Consider the following 19,977-nt stretch of genomic DNA (forward strand, 5'->3'; position numbering starts at 1 on the left):
TCTCCCCTCAGCCCAACCGGTCGCGGCAGATGACCCCCCCTCCCTGAGCCTGGTTCTGCTGGAGGTTTCTTCCTGTTAAAAGGGAGTTTTTCTTTCTCGCTGTCGCCAAGTGCTGCTCATAGGGGGTCGTTTTGACTGTTGGGTTTTCTCTGTATTATTGTAGGGTCTTTACCCGCAATACAAAGCGCCTTGAGGCGACTGTTTGTTGTGATTTGGCGCTGTATAAATCTGCCGCAACCGGTTGGTGGTGAGGGGAGGAAGATGCAATTTTTTTTTTTTATATGTCAATGTCCTAAAAGAAAGGATTAACTATTACAACACTCCAGAATTGCACAATTGTAACAATAGTAATTTAATGAGTGAGCTACTTGCTGACTGACTTCCTGTGCCAGCTTGAATTCAGGTAGTTTGGGCAGGCATGCTCATTGGCAGTGCCTAAGGTGACCTGGATGATCCGTCAGTTATGGTCATTTAGTGATGAGGCTACAAAGCAGAAATGTCACAGGAAAGGACCTATCCCACTGGGGCACAGACACTGACTTCAGTGTTTAAAATCATAATTTAAACTACCAATGTGGAATAGTTTAGGAATAACACACAAACTCCCCCAGAATGACCAAAGTGTGTCGGTGCTGTAGCGATGTAAGCACCTGTGACAGAATCTAAACTGGAACTGAAGATTTAAAAAACTGGTGTAATTTGGAATAAACTTCTTTTTCTTTATTTGAGATTCAGGATAGTAAAAGTTTTTAAAAGCAACCAAAAGCAGCAGCTCTAAGGAAGAAACTGTTTTATGATTGTTAACATATTGAAGAATTATTTGTCTTTTACTTGATATGTTTTGTATTGTTGTCTGTGGACCCCAGGAAGAATAGCTGTTGCTGTGGTAACAGCTAACAGGGCTCTGAATAAAGAGACAAAGAACAAATCAGCTGTTTGCTTCTCATTTATTGTCAGTATGCAGAAGATAATGATTGACATCAGGTATCAGACCACCACCAAACACCGGATTCAAACTAATCAGTGAGACTTTAAAGCTGAGTGTGCTGAGCTGCAGCTGCAGACTGAACCGACTGAGTGAAGAGAAACCAAACAAAACCTTCTGAGACGGCCTTGTTCTCTCCTTCTGCTGTTGGGAACATCCAAACAAACAGTAAGATCCAGTCACAGTGAGGCTTCATGTGGAGTCTGAGTCTCTCTGACAGCACAGATACAATCAGTGAAACTGAGACTCCCAGCAGAGACCTCTAGTGGAAAAACAAGTTTATGTCATTGATGCAAGAGAACAACATGTGACATGTGGTTCTTCATCAGCCCATTGCAGAATGTGATGTTTCTGATGGAAACTGCTCTGTATTTGTTCCCCAGCTGTCCAATCATTTCTCTCCACCTGCAGCTGTTTGACAGCCAGCAGCTGCTCACACTCTGCTGAAATATTCATATGAACTGATTCTTAATGTGAAAGATTCTCTGGGATTACACAATAAAGGAGAGAAAAGAGAGAAATCAACATGTGATGTTCTGCTGTGAGTTTGTTCTGCACATTTACAGCACAGGACGGATCTTCATGCTGATGACCTTCAGGGAGTAGTCATGACCCTTCCAGCTGTACCATGACACACCAACAGCATAGAGAGTGCCATCAGCCCCCCAGCGATAAACCCCATTAGGGTTTGCATGGTGACAGTTATTGTACCAGAACGCCCCCAGATATAATTTGGCACAGTTTAAACCTGAGCTGTCCTGGTCTTTGTCAAACGTGGAGAACTTCTGTCCATTGTGACCACTCAGGGAGTCTCCTGCAGAAACACAGATGTACAATCACAACATTACCACTAATCCCAGTCAGACTGCTCACCAGGTGTACTGGGAGTGTTCTCAGACACAGACTGGACTCATACTGTGGAGAAAGAAGCAGCAAGACATTTAATACAGGCAGCCCATGTAAAACATAGACCAAGAGAGAAACAAAATGAAATGAAAAAGTCAAAAAAAAGATGTTATGCTTGAGGTTTTAATTTATGGAATACTTTTTTTTTTTAAGTGTAGATCATGTATTTTGGGCCTTGCCATTATGGCTAAGTTTCAAGTTGTTCATATAATGAGTAAAACAGGCATAGATATTTGGTTGAAGGTGTGAAAATTTGCTGTTATGGATGTGATATTTTCCAAGAATCAAAAATAGATTAACATCTATCTTTATCCTTAAGAACACTTTTATCTATGCCAAGTAATATAAATTTGTCCTGTAAAGAGATGTTAATACCTATCCATCCATCCATCCATCCATTTTCTTCCGCTTATCCGGGGCCGGGTCGCGGGGGCAGAAGCCTAAGCAGAGAAGCCCAAGCTTCCCTCTCCCCAGCCACCTCCTCCAGCTCATCCGGAGGGACCCCAAGGCGTTCCCAGGCCAGCCGAGATACATAATCTCTCCAGCGTGTCCTGGGTCTACCACGGGGCCTCTTCCTGGTGGGACATGCCCGGAACACCTCACCCAGGAGGCGGCCAGGAGGCATCCTAATCAGATGCCCGAGCCACCTCAACTGGCTCCTTTCGATGTGGAGGAGCAGCGGCTCTACTCTGAGCCCCTCCCGGATGGCCGCACTCCTCACCTTATCTCTAAGGGAGAGGCCAGCCACCCTTCGAAGGAAACTCATTTCTGCCGCTTGTATTCGCGATCTTATTCTTTCGGTCACTACCCAAAGCTCGTGACCATAGGTGAGGGTAGGAACGTAGATCGACCGGTAAATCGAGAGCTTCGCTTTTACGCTAAGCTCCCTCTTCACCACGACGGACCGGTGCAGCGTCCGCATCACTGCAGAAGCAGCCCCGATCCGCCTGTCGATCTCCCGTTCCCTTCGCCCATCACTCGTGAACAAGACCCCGAGATACTTAAACTCCTCCACTTGAGGCAAGAACTCGTTCCTGAGCCGGAGATGGCACTCCACCCTTTTCCGGCTGAGGACCATGGCCTCAGACTTAGAGGTGCTGATTCTCATGCCAGCCGCTTCACACTCGGCTGCGAACCGTTCCACTGCGAGCTGGAGGCCCCCCCCTGATGAAGCCAACAGAACCGCATCATCTGCAAAAAGCAGAGATGAGACTCTGAGGCCACCAAGGAAGAAGCCTTCCGCCACCTGGCTACGCCTAGAAATTCTGTCCATAAAAATTATGAACAGAATCGGTGACAAAGGGCAGCCCTGACGGAGTCCAACACCCACAGGAAACAAATCCGACTTATTACCGGCTATACGGACCAAGCTCTCACTGTGGTTGTACAAGGACTGAATGGCCCGCAACAATGGGCCAGACACCCCATACTCCCGCAGAACCTCCCAAACAACACCCCGAGGAACACGGTCGAATGCCTTCTCCAAGTCCACAAAGCACATGTAGACTGGTTGGGCAAACTCCCACGCACACTCGAATATCCTTGAGAGGATAAAGAGCTGGTCCAGCGTTCCACGACCAGGACGAAAACCGCATTGTTCCTCCTGAATCCGAGGTTCGACTAACGGACGCACCCTCCTTTCCAGCACCCTGGCATAGACCTTACCGGGGAGGCTGAGGAGTGTGATCCCCCGAAAGTTGGAGCACACCCTCCGGTCTCCCTTCTTAAAGATGGGGACCACCACCCCGGTCTGCCAATCCAATGGCACTGCCCCAGATCTCCACGCGATGTTGCAGAGGCGTGTCAACCAAGACAGCCCTACAACATCCAGAGCCTTCAGGAACTCAGGGCGAATCTCGTCCACCCCAGGGGCTCTGCCACCAAGGAGTTGTTTAACTACCTCAGTGACCTCACCCCCAGTGATGGTCAAGTCATCCCCCTCATCCCCAGACTCTGCTTCCACTACAGAAGGCGTGTCAGTGGGATTCAGAAGGTCCTCGAAGTATTCCTTCCACCGTCCGACTATAGCCTCAGTTGAAGTCAGCAGCACCCCCCCCGCACTATAAACAGTGTGAGTGAAGCACTGCTTTCCCCTCCTGAGTCGCCTGACGGTTTGCCAGAATCGCTTCGATGCCGTCCGAAAGTCTTTTTCCATAGCCTCACCGAACTCCTCCCACACCCGAGTTTTTGCTTTGGCCACTACCCGAGCTGCATTCCGCTTGGCCTGTCGATACCTGTCAGCTGCCTCCGGAGTCCCACAGGCTAACCAAGCCCGATAGGACTCTTTCTTCAGCTTGATGGCTCCCTTCACCTCCGGTGACCACCATCTGGTTCGGGGGTTACCACCACGACAGGCACCAACCACCTTGCAGCCACAGCTCTGAGCAGCAGCCTCAACAATGGAGGTGCGGAACATGGTCCATTCGGACTCAATGTCCTCAGCCTCCCTCGGAATGCTGTCGAAGTTCTGCCGGAGGTGGGAGTTGAAGATCTCCCGGACTGGGGCTTCTGCCAGGTGCAATGTGTGTCGGGCGGTGGCCGAGGGCGGAGGCCCTGGCGGACCGATCCCCGGCTATCGAAACTGGCTGTTGGGACATGGAATGTCACCTCTCTGGTGGGGAAGGAGCCTGAGCTAGTGCGTGAGGTTGAGAGATACCAGCTAGACATAGTTGGGCTCACCTCAACGCATGGCCTGGGCTCTGGAACCAGTCTCCTGGAGAAGGGCTGGACTCTGTTCCAGTCTGGAGTTGCCCTCGGTGAGAGGCGGCGAGCTGGGGTGGGTATTCTTGTATCCCCCCGGCTTGCTGCCTGTACGTCGGAGTTTTCACCGGTGGACGAGAGGGTAGTTTCCCTGCGCCTTCGGGCTGGGGAACGGGTCCTGACTGTTGTTTGCGCTTATGCGCCGAATGACAGTTCAGGGTACCCACCCTTTTTGGAGTTGCTGGGTGGGGTGCTGGAGAGTGCTCCATCTGGTGACTCCATAGTCTTGCTGGGAGACTTCAACGCTCACGTGGGCAATGACAGTGAGACCTGGAGGGGCGTGATTGGGAGGAACGGCCTGCCCGATCTGAACCCGAATGGTGTTTTGTTATTGGACTTCTGTGCAAACCACAGTTTGTCCATAACAAACACCGTGTTCGAACACAAGGATGTCCATAAGTGCACATGGCACCAGGACACCCTAGGTCGCAGGTCGATGATCGATTTTGTAATCGTATCATCAGATCTGCGGCCGTATGTTCTGGACACTCGGGTGAAGAGAGGAGCTGAGCTGTCAACTGATCACCACCTGGTGGTGAGTTGGATCAGGTGGCGGGGGAAGATGCTGGACAGACCTGGCACACCTAAACGTATTGTGAGGGTGCGCTGGGAACGCCTGGCAGAAGCCCCAGTCCGGGAGATGTTAATACCTATTTTTAAGAAAAATGTTTATCTCCAATCCAACTTTATTTATAGAGTGCTTTAAAAGACAACAAAGTTGAACAAAGCACATCCCAGATAAAAGACAGCAATACAATACAGCACAAAAAATAAACACATAAAAAAAATAATAATTTAAAAGGATAAACCATAAAAGGAGTACTAAACAAAAATATAAAAACAGTTCCCAAAATGACTCAAACTAACTAGAGACTGATATTTTGAAATGCCTTAGAGAAAAGGTGTGTTTTTAAATGAGATTTAAAGACCTCTAGTGTTGGGGCCAGCCTAACATAGAGAGGCAACCCATTCCACAGTTTAGGCGCCACCACAGAAAAAGCTCGGTCACCCGGGTGGTTCAGTCTCGACTTGGGGACAGCAAGAAGAAGCTGGTCAGCCGACCTGAGGGACCTTTGTGGGGTGTATGTTTGTAAGAGATCTGTTAGGTATGTGGGGGCCATGCCACTTAAAATTTTAAAAGCAAACAATAAAATTTTAAAATTACTTCTAAAATAGACAGGCAGCCAGTGTAGAGAAGCAAGAACAGGGGTGATGTCCTCGCATTTACGTGTCCCTGTCAATAGACGAGCAGCAGCATTTTGGACCATTTGTGAGAGCCACAGTGAAGCCTGGTCAATACCGACATAAAGTGCATTACAATAATCAAGACGGGTGGTCACAAATGCATGCAAAACCCTCTCTAAGTCTCGAAAAGATATAAACGACTTCATTTTGGAAAGCTGTCTCAGCTGAAAAAAGCCATTTCTCACCACTGTGTTTATCTGTTTGTCCATTTTAAAAGCTGTATCGATTTTTACCCCAAGATTGGTCACAACTGTTTTTACACAGTAAGCGGACCCAGGTCAGATGGTGCAACACCTGGGCCACTTGGCCCAATTATAATGACCTCTGTTTTCTTTTCATTACAGTCCAAGAAGTTCAGAGCCGGCCACGCTCTGATGTCCTTAAGACATTCTAACAAAGGTCTAAAAGAGTTAGGGTCTTTACGCTTGAGTGATAAGTAGATCTGACAATCATCTGCATAAAAATGAAATGACACATTATGTTTTCTGATAATGGAGCCAAGGGGAAGTAAATAAATGCTAAAAAGAAGGGGCCCAAGGATGGAACCTTGGGGAACACCACATGACAGAGCAGCAGATGTTGAACAAAATTCTCATCAATATCTCTTATCTCATCAATCCAGAAGATTCTTGTAAGGGAGCAGTTCCAAAAGAAATGCATCACTGTTTCATTATGGTTTCCACAAAATGTACATAAAATATCCAGTTTCAGTTTATTTCTCTGGTTTAAGAACATCTTCACAGGGTAACAGTTGTGAAAAATTTTGAAAGTCACCTCTTACTTTGTTGGTCAGTAGAAACTTTTTAGGTAAAAGCCACGACTAGGGCTGCAACGATTCATCGATTAACTCGATTAAATCGATTCTAAAAATTTATCGATACAAATTTACTGTGTCAATGCTTCGTTTAAACTCTGCTGCGCTCAGCTGTCTCGGTGTAAGCGGCGCTCCTCACTAGCATTAGCAGCATTAGTGCTGACGTTTTTTTGTGGGTTTATTGGGGGCTGGCAAACCAACATAGAACTGCATTACCGCCACCTACTGGACTGGAGTGTGAATCACTCACGTATACACAAGCACACATTCTAAAAAGCTCTCCGTCGCTGCGATGGATTTCATTTAACACAGAGTGGATCATCTAGAGTTGCCACCTGTCTCGTAAAATACAGAACCCCGTATGTTACGGGACTCCGTGGAATACGGCTCCGTAACATGCCGTGTTCCGTACTTTACGGGACGGGTGGCAACTGTCGCTGACATGCATTTCCACGCCTCCACTGCTCTCTGTGTGTCTGTGTGTGTTGTGCTCGCTGAGAATTTCAGCTGCTATTTTTGTCTTTACTTCAGCTGTAGCTACCACAACTGGCTTGCTAGCGAGCGCGGGCCATTAGCACTAGCGATGGTTCGGTACCGGAAGGCCCGCCCCCCAGGACCGAGGGGCTCCTTCAAAATATTTTTTATACTTTAATCCCTTATTAGTAACTAAATATAGACCTGCAGTAGAAACGTATTTTCGAGAGTGCTTGTGAATACAAAGCATTACACCATTACTCACACATGCGCCATGGCTCCCGCAGCCACTAGTTTTTCAAAACACTCATAGCAGGCAGCGGTTTTAACTGCGCAAGCGCAAAGAGGCGAAGCTGTGACGGTGAGCTCAAGTAGTGAAAAAGGAAACGTTTTTCCAGCGTCCAAAACAGCAGCTTTTTCTTTTAGTAACCACCATTAAATCTGTGAAACAGCTGGAGGTCCTTCATCAAGCACCTGATCAGCAAGTGTTAAGGTGAAGAAAAGAGAACTTTGTAGCTGCTCCATTCACCGCTGTTTGTTCACATGGCGAGAAACTGCATTACGGAAGTTAAATATGCAGATAAACTGTTAATAAAAAAAAGTATTTCTTATCCGATTACTCGATTAATCGCTGGAATAATCGATAGAATACTCGATTACTAAAATAATCGTTTTATGCAGCCCTAGCCACGACCATTCCTAGTTGATGTTCTCAAAGGTGTTGTTCCAGAAGGGAATACAGGAAGGAGAGGTGATCGAGTTACTGAGAATGACATTTCAGAACATTCTGTTGGATGCCTTGTTGCTGGTAAGAGAGCAGTCACAGTCAATATAAATGGTGCTAGAATCATTTATATTGACTTGTGATGCAGTCTGTACCCTTGGGAGCAGATGCTAAAAGTCTCAATGCACCATTTGGAATAGCATCAAACACAACTGCATATTCTCCAAAGCTACGTTCACACTGCAGCCTGAAGTGCCCCAATTCCGATTTTTTTGTGAAATCCGATTTTTATTTGCGTGGTCGTTCACATTTCCAAATATATGCGACTTGGATGTGATCTGTGTGTGAACAGCAGACGAACCTGAAAGTGTCCCGCATGCCCAGTAGAGGACGCAATAACGTCACATGTAGCGAGTGCGCTCAATGTTTGCGGAAGTCACACGTTTTCCTTCCCACGTCCGCATATCGGGACGCAGAATAGTGATGTTTGCCGAGTATCAATGACGTGCCGGTCGGATGAACGCGACCTGGCCGTACAGGTCGCATTTGAAAAGATCGGATACCTATCGGATTTAGCACGACATATCCAAGTGGCCTGGGTCGCATTTGAAAAAATCCGATCTGTGTTGTTCAGACTGACATGAAAAGATCGGATACAGGTCGCATGAGGGCGAAAAGATCGGATTTGGGTCACTTCAGGTAGCCTTAGAGATACAGGTAATTTATCAAAGGAGAATAATTCTGAATATGATAGTACTAATCCATAAGAATTAAGGAATTGGCTAACTAGATATATACCTTTATCAAAATACAGAAAAAGTGTCTTATTTTTATATTTGATATTATTGTTGTTCCAAATATAATATTTATATAGTGAGAAATTGTGTTTGTGACCAGCTTAATAACATCTGCTTATGAAAAAGAGACAGTCCTCCTACTGAGTTAAAAAGAAAAAGTTGTATAACATTCCAGACAGAATCTGTATTATTATTATTATTTTTAGAAGATTCTGAATCAGGGTTATAATAGTTTTGGATTTTACATTATAGTTTAGTTTTAGTTAGTTTTTACTTTTTTTTTTCTCTAATTCAGTTAGTTTTAATTAGTTTTCAGAGTGGTTTTGCTTGTTTTTATTAGTTTTATTTTTGGTTTTATGCTTAGTTTTAGTTAGTTTTAGTTAGTTTCAGTATTAGTTTTAGTATTTTCATACTTAATCAGGTACGCTTTAAAGATACCCTTTAAAGAAATAAATTCAGCAACCAACTGTTCACAGACAGCAGAACTACATGCTAAATGTGTGTAATATTAAGGACACACATGAACATCAACAGGGAGAAACTGCTAACAATATGAACTCCAAAACTCGATAAATTCTACAATAAACTCCCAATAAAGTTCAGCCTCAGTGCAGCAGATTAACAACAGCTACATGTGGTGTTTGACAAAAACAAACTCCTTGAAGGAGTCAAAGCCCAAATCCAGCTGCATCCTGATGTTCTCTCCACCTGATGCTGCTTCTGTTTTGGAGCTAGCTTGGTTAGATGCTCGCTTAGACTTGCAGGGTGTTTGCGGCCTATGTAGCCTACGGAAGTGTCCGACCTCATGTCCGCATTTATGCATGTATAGCTGGATTGCGTGTGTTAATTACCTTGTGGTTGTGTGCTGGGGGTTTTTTGGTCCTTGCGCTTTGTGCTCAGTTTTTAGGGTGTAAACATATTTGTCCCTGTTTTTTCACTTTCTTCATTCCTTCACGTCCATTCCCATAGTTTCAGCAGCTCCCTCCAGGAATTTGCTGACATTTGTGAGTCCTTATATTGATGCTTTGATTATTAGTCCTGATTGTTATTATCTGACTGATAAAGTAGCCGGAAACGCACAAGGACTAAACACAACGTTGTGGCTGCGTTGACCCGACGAGTAGTCACGTTTCTCTGGAGGTGCAGGCCGGGTTGCCTTGTAGGATGAGAGCGGTTTCCGTAGCTGCCTTGTGTGCGCTTCTCAGGTCTACTTTGATGTTGGTGTTTTTTTTCCTGACTAAGAAGTGTTCCGTACATCATCCACAACATCATCCACAACAAGACACTCGCTGCTATCTGTGCTATCATAGTAAAAAAAAAAAAAAAAAAACACTCCACATGGGACTCTCTGAGGAGCAGCGCGGTGTGCGCACGCACGCACATGCGCACCCATTTGCCCGACGGCGTTCCGAGCTTAAACTCGGAGAGAGGAAAAAAATGATTTCATATCAATCCACAAGACTTTTGAAAAAATAACAATATCTATAATTTCAGTTAGTTTTAGTTAGTTTTGTAAACTCACAATTCAGTTTTAGTTAGTTGTCGTTTCTTCCTTTTAATTTTAGTTTTTATTTATTTCAGTTAACGACAATGTTTTTTCAATTTCAGTTTTCGTTATTTCGTTCGTTTTCGTTAACTATAATAACCCTGTTCTGAATATATGTAATTTTAAAAGTGACTTTTAGAGACGAAGCTTCGTCTTTAAGAGTAACTTTTAGAGCACTGATTCCACCTTTATTGAGCGTATTCATTAAGACATTTTTCTTAATGAGATGGCTTGGAAGTCGCAACAACAGGGCGGGACGGAGAGACCAGACACCCCACACGGTAGAGGGAGAGGCTCCTCCAATGCTCGCTCGGAGACCGGAAAGAGCCAGAGGAAGTTGCGCTTTACATAGAGGCTGCACGCCGGAACGGTGAGGAAAATAAATGACAGAAAACATGAAGTACAAAAAAAAAGTGTCTGCAGTTTCTCACACAGAGTTTGCTAGCTAAAAGAACAGCTGCTGTATTTTAAGGGAGAGCAAAGAATGAGCGATAACGTCACTCAGAGGGAGAAAGATGTAAGAAAGAGGTAGAGACGTCCTCCAAGGAGATAATTTTACTTTCTTACTTTGAGTAGATTTCAGAGCCTGTACTTCAACTTTTACCAGAGTAGTTTTTAACACAAGTACTTGTACTTCTACTTAAGTACAGAATGTCAGTACCACTGAATATCATATATATATATATATCAGTGGCGGATGCTGGTCTTTCAAGGAGGGGAAGCTCAATTTCGGCCTACACCATAAAATGTGTCAGTTTATTTATACAGCAGCACTCGCTGGACAGAAACTGCGATAGAAGTCAGAAAGAGTGATAGAAGTCAGTCTCCAAACACAAGCAGCTACAAAAAAACCCCCCACCAGAAATAGAAGCTCGATTTGTCGCTAGTCGTTTTTTGTTTTTTTCGCTAGTCGTTTTTAACAATGAAAATGCCGCTAAGTGGATTAGGAAAGTCTCCGGTTCAACTCAAAACAAATGCTCCCACGGATGTTTACACCAAAAGATCGCTGATTCGCTCATTTCGCTGTCAATCAAAAAGGGATTCAGCCTCAGACAGATCATCCAATCATCATGCAGAAGTTGAGTGTCCGGGCCAGCCGAGGCCAGCCCACTGCCCCATAGACCCCCAGAGACGCTGAGCGTCCGATGGGCGGGACAAAGCCCAGCATTTATCCAATGACTCATCTCGTTTCACTGCTTTCTTTGCTTCGCTTTTGAACTCTGTAGACGCTCAGCGTCCACACTGTTTAAAGCGCTGAGAAGCTGCGGGAATGAGTGAGAGGAAAGCCGCGTCGTTACCAGTGATAAGAAGCTGATTCTGAACAAAAGTTGAGCGCGTTGTTGCGCATATTTAGTCAATGACATGTACACACAACAGTATATATCTGACCACTTATTTTTTGACATTTTAGGGGAAGCTGAGCTTCCCTTGCAGTCTTAGAGCAATCGCCTCTGATATATATATATATATATATATATATATATATATATATATATAAAATGCGTTAAAATGTTAAATTCGTTATTTTCCCCGTAATTAATTAATCAAAATTAACCGTTAAAGTCCCACCCCTAATATATATATATATATATATATATATATATATATGACAGTGCGAAGCACAGCTGTCAAAAAGCAGCTGGTTAAACGGAGAACGAACTTTTGCTCCTTTTTGTGGTTTAAGTCTTGAATTCAAAATAAGCTGTTAAAATAAGCATAACATGTTTCAGCATCAAGGAATACACCTGAGCGAATGATTAATTTCCAACTATATTAAGTGAGACATTAACGTTTAATTAAAAATGTTTAATAAACATTATGATGCTTAATTTTAATTTCAGCCAAACCGATTTGCTCAGGAACAAATGAAACACTGAAACAAACCAAACACCAGCCGTTAGCGATCATCTGAGTGAATTATATCCCTGTTTAACTTCCACTCAGCGGCGAAAACCAGCGGGGGGTTGAAAATGATGTTACGGCAGTCGGTTGTTCTCTCCGGCTAAAGCGAGCCTCGATAGCCCGGTCAGCAGACAGCTTTTCCCTGTAATTCATTAATCATAATTAACGCGTTAAAGTCCCACCCCTATATATATATATATATATATATATATATATATATATATATATATATATATATATATATATATGTAGTTCACCGGTCTGTATAACCCTTCTGCTTTTGTAATTAAAGATGCCTAAAATAGACAGGTCCCTCTGGAGCCACAAATTGAATCTCTATTCAATTGATTTGATTAAGGGCTTGTAGTTTTCAGATGATCTCACATTTTGGTCCCTTTGAATGGAAATTCCCAGATATTTATTGGTATTTATTGGTATGTCACATAAAGTGCCTTCCATATGGGACTTTATATGAAACATTCACATTTTTGAATTTTTAATGTCAGACCAAAGGCTTTAGAAAATGTCTCAATGACATTAAGTGCTTTTTTAATCTCCTGTTTGTCCTGTGGTATCACTGCCAGCTGACTGATGATAAAATTTTTATTAGCTACAGATAAGATAAGATAAGATAAGCTTTATTGATCCCACAAAGGGGAAATTTAAGTCAACAAACCACCCATCCAAGGAATAAACAAACAAGGCAAACATGGGAGATAAGTGTCTGCAGCCTTGCTGCCATCACAGCAAGGTGCTGCCATAAAAAAATGAAACAATAGCAAACATGAGTGGAGTGGGTGAGGAGAAAAAAATCATTTCGTACTGTGCACCTCAGGGCACAAAATGAGGTTGCAAAAACTTCTGTATGGCGTAGCAAGTGCACATTCAATGCATGGAAAAGTAGTAGAAGGGGAGGGGAGAGATTCCGCTTGTTTTAATTTGGGTTGATAGAATTTGCATTGCCACTATAAAGAAGTTTTTTTTTAAAAGTAAAAATAAGTATGGTGATGCAGGACAACCTTGCCTAAGACCCCTTTTGATGCTGAATCTATACAGCCATTTGATAATTTTATGGAAGCACTGCAGTTTTTGCACAACATTTTAAAACCTTTTTTAAAGTGTTCTCCAAATCCAAATATTTCTAGCACTTTAAACATGAAATTATGTTCAGTTGTATCAAATACTTTAAAAAGTCTAAGAATAAAGTGAAACCATCATCCTTTAATAGATCTGGGTAATCTATGATGTCTAAGACAAGCCTTAAATTGTTGGTTATGTGTCCACTGGTGATAAAACCAGACTGAGTTTCAGCAATGGTTTCATTAAAAGTTTGTTTAAGTTTCTTTGCAAAGATCTGCATGTTTGTGCAGCTGATAGCTTTGTTCCCACTGTGATGAATAATCTTTGTTTATTATCATCAGTGGTTCAGTCAAATGTCCGAAACCTAGGTGTTACATTTGACCAACCTCTTAGCTTTAAAAAACATGTTAATAGCCTGTGCGATCCTGCTTTTTTCATTTATGAAATATTGTCTGCCAATCAAATGGTGTCCAAACCTGAATTGGAAATTATTATTCATGCTTTTGTCTCCTCTTGGTTGGACCACTGTAATTTGTTATACATTGGTCTCAGTAAAACAACGATCCAATCATCTTTGGATCGCCTGCAGTTGGTCCAAAACGCTGCTGCGAGGCTACTTAAAGGATCCCGTAAGTGGTCTCCTGTGACACCTATCTTGTCATCTCTGCACTGGCTCCCCATAAAATTCAGATTCCAGTTTAAGATCTTGGTGATCATTTTCAGAGCTCTGAATACATTAGTGAGCTCTTATACCCATACATAACACACAGACTGCTGAGGTCTTCTGACCAAAATCTGTTGGTGGTTCCACGCTCTAGGCTAAAAACTTACGGAGACTGTGCTTTCGAGGTTGCAGCTCCTAAACTGGAATGCACTACATCACACCTGAGATCTGTGGACTCTATTGAAACGTTTTAAGAACAGCTCAAGCCTCATTTGTACAGGCTTGCTTTAAACTAGTGGTTTGTGTGTGTTTTATTGTGTATCACTGTTTTCTTTTTAATTGTTGTAAATCACTTTGTGATTTTATCTAGAAAGGTGCTATATAAATAAATTTTACTTACTTACTTATTTAGTTAATCCATCAGCGCCAGGGATTTGCTGCTGAGGTTTAATCTGTTAATAGATTCTTCAATTTCTTTAATAGTAGTCCAGGAGTTACATAGTTCCTTTAAATCTTCACTTATTGGTTTAATGTTGTTAACCAGATCCACACAATGAATAACTATCATCTGTGGATGCAGAATCATAAAGGTTTTCAAAGAATTTTTTATAGCACGAAGAGATTTGGCATGGCTCTTCAGTAATACTATTATTAACTATTATCTTTGAGATATAATTATATTTTTGGTGTTGTTTTTCAAGTTTAAAAAAGTACTGGGGGTTTTGTTCCCCCTCTTTCACCACTTCTTCCTGGAGCAGAAACTCCTTTAGCCTTTGAAATATAAATGCTAGCTAGCTTAATTTATAATTGTTTTAGTTTCGTTTGTTCTTAAGTGTATGATATCTGTTTCTGATTCTTCTGTTTTGCCTAATTTGGAATGTTCAGAACCTGCTTTCACTAACAGATTTCTGAGCTCATATTCTAATAATTACCAGTTATTCCTGTATGAATTTTGGATGACAGCTATTGTCATGTACTACTGTGCCAGGCAAGGAAGAGGACCCCAAAACAGGACTCGGAACGCGTGAATTAAACTTAAGCTTCAGCTTTGAATATAATATACAAGTTTCACTTTTTGAATGGAATTACTGAAATAAATCAACTTTTTCTAATTTTATGACCAGCACTTGTATTCAGAAAGCCATAGTCAAACATTCGTTTTCAGCACCAGTGGAGCTATGAAAGGCCTTCAAGAAAAAAAAAACTACAGTTCCCAGCAAGATGATGTCACTTCCTGTTGCATTAAAAAAGTGATAGTTTATGCTTACAACATGGTGGATAGGAAATGCTTTTAGCAGCTGAACATTAAAACATCTGGATTATGTTTTTGTTGTGTATGCTTTTTACGTGATTCCTGCAAAGCCATTACTGGAAGGAAACGCACTCTGGGACACATTAAATGCATGATATAAGTGTAACTCTTCTGGATTATATGCAAAAATTATCACTGTCAATCTAATCAGGCCTGATTCAGAGTTCTATCTGTCCTACGTACATAACCGAAAATCCTCTCTGAACCTAACCTGACATGCACCTCGAGAAATGTAACTACACGTCCACAAAGACTGTGATTACTGCCAAGGCTTCAGAGGTGCTTTCCAGTCACATATGTAGGCCCCATCACTCAATTAACAAGCAAGAGTGGCATTTAGTGGTTAGCATTAGCTTACTAATTAGCATTAGCACCAGGCTGAAAAAAACTTCTGGCTAGAACCTTGTCACTGATGACGGCAGATAAGTAAGTTGTTTCTCTGCCATTAGCAGCGCATACACAAGGAGTGATTGACAGTCAGGGGCATGGTGGCCATCAGGAGGTTCGGGAGGTTTCCAGAATGGGCGGTCGTTTCCAGACCGAACCGGCCGGTGATCAGAATTTTTTTTAACCCGATTAAACGCAGCAGCGCTTGCACTGCAGTTCTTCCAGCCAAGCTCCCAGGCTGAATTTCAACCCCAACCTTCCCCTGTTGACAGTGCTAAGACCCTCCTCCTGGCTCTGATTGGTTGTTTTTGACCTGCAGATGGCAATAGTAGCTCAGGGAGTAGTAGCTCATGTCACGCCATGGAGACAGTTTTAACAAATATGTAAAAAACAGATTTTTTTTTTTATCAAAGTTACATACTGCAGCTTTAATCTGTATAAGAGAGAACCTTGTGGCTTTAATTCTTACTGCTGATGATTATTTGCCATTTTTTCAGTTTTACACATTTAGCTTTGGGGTTTTGAAATATCCATTTTTACAAAGATTGTTGTTGGTTTAAAAACAATATAACTTTATGTATTGTTTAATGAAAGGCAGAGAAAAGTAAAGACTATTGTGATGAACTTTGAATAATTCTTTTACATTCTGTGATAAATGATGGAAGTCATCCAGGAGTATTAACTAAAGATGGTTAAATTTATTTCAGCTCTGAGTTTTTAATATCTAGGTGTTTCCATGAGAATGTGATTTTTCAGATCAATTTGAGAAGTGATTTTGATCATGTTTCACATTTTACTGTGTCATGTAGTGTGGGGCACTGGTCTTGGTCTCAACTTGGACTCGGACCCTAAAGTCTTGGTCTCGGTCTCAGGTTAGGTGGTCTTGACTACAACAATTTTACACTTTTTCATCTTTTACAAAGATAAAACAGAGAGATTTTCCTGTATAAATAAAGGATAAATAATAATAATAAAAAACATGGCAGAACCTAATCAGAGTAGAATATTTCCCTACCTGCCCCTCCATCAGTGAATCCAGACACAGACAGTTTGTATCCATAGTACTCTGGATCAATGGAGAATGAGGAGTAACGAGCAAACACCTTGTTTCCATCAAAGTCCTCCATGTCAACCAGCAGCTCGTACTTTCTAGTATTAGTGATGTGGGCGATATTCATCAGACCTGAAAGAAGCCAAAAACATGCAGACAGTCATCTTCTAAACCTTTGTAGTTACACATCTTCCTGATTGTTAGTGTGGATTAAGCTCTTACCAAGCCAGTACTCTCCAGCAGCATTACCAAAGCCCATCTTGTACTGATCCCACGGTCTGTAGAAGTTCACTGAGCCATCCATCCTCCTCTGGAACACCTGGGGGAGGAAGACCAGCTGAATACAAGATATCTGACAGGGGATGAGGTGAGGGCCATCAAAAAAGCTAAATCAGGGAACAAGGGTTTCTCCACCAAGTGCAAAGTCATGTTTTACATGGAGATCAAATACTTATTTCACTCAATGACATGCAAATCAATTTAGAACTCTAATGTAAGGAGTTTTTTTTTTTTTAGATTTGTGGTTGATATTCTGTTTCTCGGCATTAAAATGAAACTACCATAAGATTAGAGACTGTTCATTTCTTTGGAAGTGAACAAGCTTTCAAATTCAGCAGAGGTTCAAATAATTATTTCCCCCACTGTATGCAGGCTTTAGAGCAGCATGTTAGTTAAACATGATTCAGCCCTGAAAATCACGATTTCTCCTTTATTTATGAGCTTATGAAGGTTCAAAAACACACTCACCAACCACTGTCCTCCTAATGACTCCATGTCACAGAACACCTGCGTGCACGCACGCACACACACACACACACACACACACATCATTTAAAACATCCAGAGGTGTTACAGCCTTTAATATTGAAGCTGTTTGATTAACCTCCACCAGTCAGCTTCATACTACTGGCTACTGGCTGTAGCTCAGTAGGAAGAGCAGGTCACCTACTGATCGTAAGGTCAGTGGTTCGATTCCTGGCTACTCCAGGCTACATGCCAATGTATCCTTGGGCAAGATACTTAACCCCAAGTTGCTCTCCGACCGTCCCGTCGGAGTATGAATGTGTGTGAATGTTAGTTAATTAAAAGCACTTAGCTTAGTAGAAACATGGAAGTGCTTGTATGAACGGGAGTGCATGGGTAAATGTAAAATGTGTTGTGTAAGCGCTTTGAGTGCTCTGACTGAGTAGAAAAGCGCTATATAAGAGCTAGTCCATTTACCATTTACCATTATTCCTTCAGATACCAATCAGCAGTCTGCCCTCACAGCAAAACGCTCAGTCATTCAGAAAAAATCTTGAAATTTGTGAGCTTGCTGCTTTTCTCTAAATATAACCCCCTGAGACTCGAGCTCCTGTTTGCAATGGATTTTTAATTTCTCCTAGATATTTGTGATTAGATGGACCTGATATATATATAAACTAAGCTTCCTCTTTGGACAGAAAGTTGTATTTTGTTACATGGTTGTTACATACGTTTATGGAAAAAAAATGTCCTCAGATGTGGACAATGGGATTATTTTATAGCATAACACAACAAAAACAACATGAATTAACAAAGTATAAAACACTATTGAGCACAATGACGTATAAGGTGCAGCAAAGCCAAAATGTAATGTCCCCATATGTAGATGCAGGGTCTCAGGAAGCTAGATTTCACATTTTACAGTTTCTGACTGTTGATCAGCCAAAACAAATCAAACTGAACATGTTAACCTGAACTTCAGGGAATCCTGATGGTATTTTATTCTGTTAGTAACATGTGGTGCACTAAACAGCCAGCTGATCATCAGAGGAAATAAACTTCAGCCTACCAGGACAGCAGACGTGGGTCCAGTGGGATAAATGGTGTACACTCCACTGGGTTGGCTAGCATCTATGTCATAGATGTCACTGCAGTCCAGAGGGAGGATGAGAGGAGCAGAGCTTCTCAGCAGAGAAACCAGGAGGAGGAGGACTAGCAGCAGCTGGAACAGAGGAGGTTCATTTCAGTCAAACCAACAAAGGTCAGTTAGTGGATTCATTATGGACAGTGTTAATTTTGACAGCAAATTTTGATTTAGTTTTAGTCATAGTCTTTTGACAAAAATGTAATTTAGTTTTAGTCATAATTTAGTCATCTGAATAGTTTTAGTTTCAGTCTAGTTTTAGTCGACGAAATTATTGTAAAAATATAGTCGACTAAATCTACAGTTGATTTAGTCGACTAAAATATAAAGGGTGTAAAATGTAAATGCTTTTTCTTCAGTTCCCTTGAATTAGTCATTATACACACTTACACAAAATTAAACATTTATTAAAATTTATGGAATATTATTAATAATATTAACATTAGCATTTCACCTGCTTCCCACACACCTGATCATTAACACCACCGTACTGAGATAATACAAGTGTTTTACAGCAGGACATGCTCTGAAAGGTACAGGGCAGTGTTCAGGACTAAATTTAGGAAAGGCTAATCCACCGCGGTCTGGTGATTTTCTCTAAACACAAATGCTAAACTGGGAAAAACACTTTACTCTGCATGACATTGAAATGCTTACCTTTGCATGGAGATCTGGGTGACTGGTTTGCAGATGTTTAAGATTTGTCGTGTTTTTACCCGAGATAGTGGCCCCGCATGGTTTACACATCATTTTGTTTGTCACGCTAACAAAGAACAAATGTGTCTATACATCGGCTCTTCTCTTTCTACCTGCTGACGTTGTTTACATAACTTAGTTCCATCAGAAAGAAGGCCAAATTGCAGGCTAGTTTTTATTTAGTTATCTCGTTATCGTCATGAAAAAAAGGTTCGTCAACGAAATTAACACTGATTATGGAGACCACAGTGACACCCTCAATAAAAAGAAAGGGAAGAGGAAATTAAAAACGAACTGCAGGTGAACATGAAGGGTCAGGTGTGTAAAATTTTAAACTTACCTTCATTACTACGTTCTGCTGAGGTGCTCAAATGAAACTGATGTCTGTGCGCTGTTTTTATAAACAAAGTTTAATAATTCACCCGGCAGCTGCTGGTTCACACCGATAAGAGTTTTTGCTGAAAAGGCTCTTCAGGGCTGATATCATTTGCATTTGATATCTAAACATGTTCAAGAACTCTGGAAAATTTGCACATGCATCAGGTCTGGTGAAAGTCTAAGTATTTTAATGGTATCGAGCATGGCCCTTCCAAAAACCTATAGACATGCTCCACCACTGTGTTCCACGTGCATGTATAAAATTTGGTTCACATATATGCAACATGTCAAGATACACAAAAAATCTTCATGGAGTGATGCCCTACGTCCAGCAGAAATTCCACCATTTGTAATTAATAAGGCAATTT

The 19,977-nt window shown here is 42.0% G+C and overlaps 1 protein-coding gene across 1 annotated transcript; it reads right to left on the reverse strand.

Annotated features, from left to right (window-relative positions):
* Positions 1–931: 931 nt before the first annotated feature.
* On the reverse strand, positions 932–19,711 carry LOC115798304 (microfibril-associated glycoprotein 4-like). The gene is made up of 6 exons (XM_030755113.1): positions 19,572–19,711; positions 18,461–18,613; positions 17,395–17,433; positions 16,870–16,966; positions 16,612–16,779; positions 932–1,799 (listed from the first exon to the last, which is right to left on the reverse strand). The coding sequence occupies exons 1-6, from the start codon at positions 19,575–19,577 to the stop codon at positions 1,546–1,548; spliced, it is 717 nt and encodes a 238-aa protein (XP_030610973.1). The 5' UTR covers positions 19,578–19,711; the 3' UTR covers positions 932–1,545.
* Positions 19,712–19,977: the final 266 nt, after the last annotated feature.

This window comes from Archocentrus centrarchus, chromosome 19 (assembly GCF_007364275.1).
Source record: "Archocentrus centrarchus isolate MPI-CPG fArcCen1 chromosome 19, fArcCen1, whole genome shotgun sequence".
NCBI lineage: Eukaryota > Metazoa > Chordata > Actinopteri > Cichliformes > Cichlidae > Archocentrus > Archocentrus centrarchus.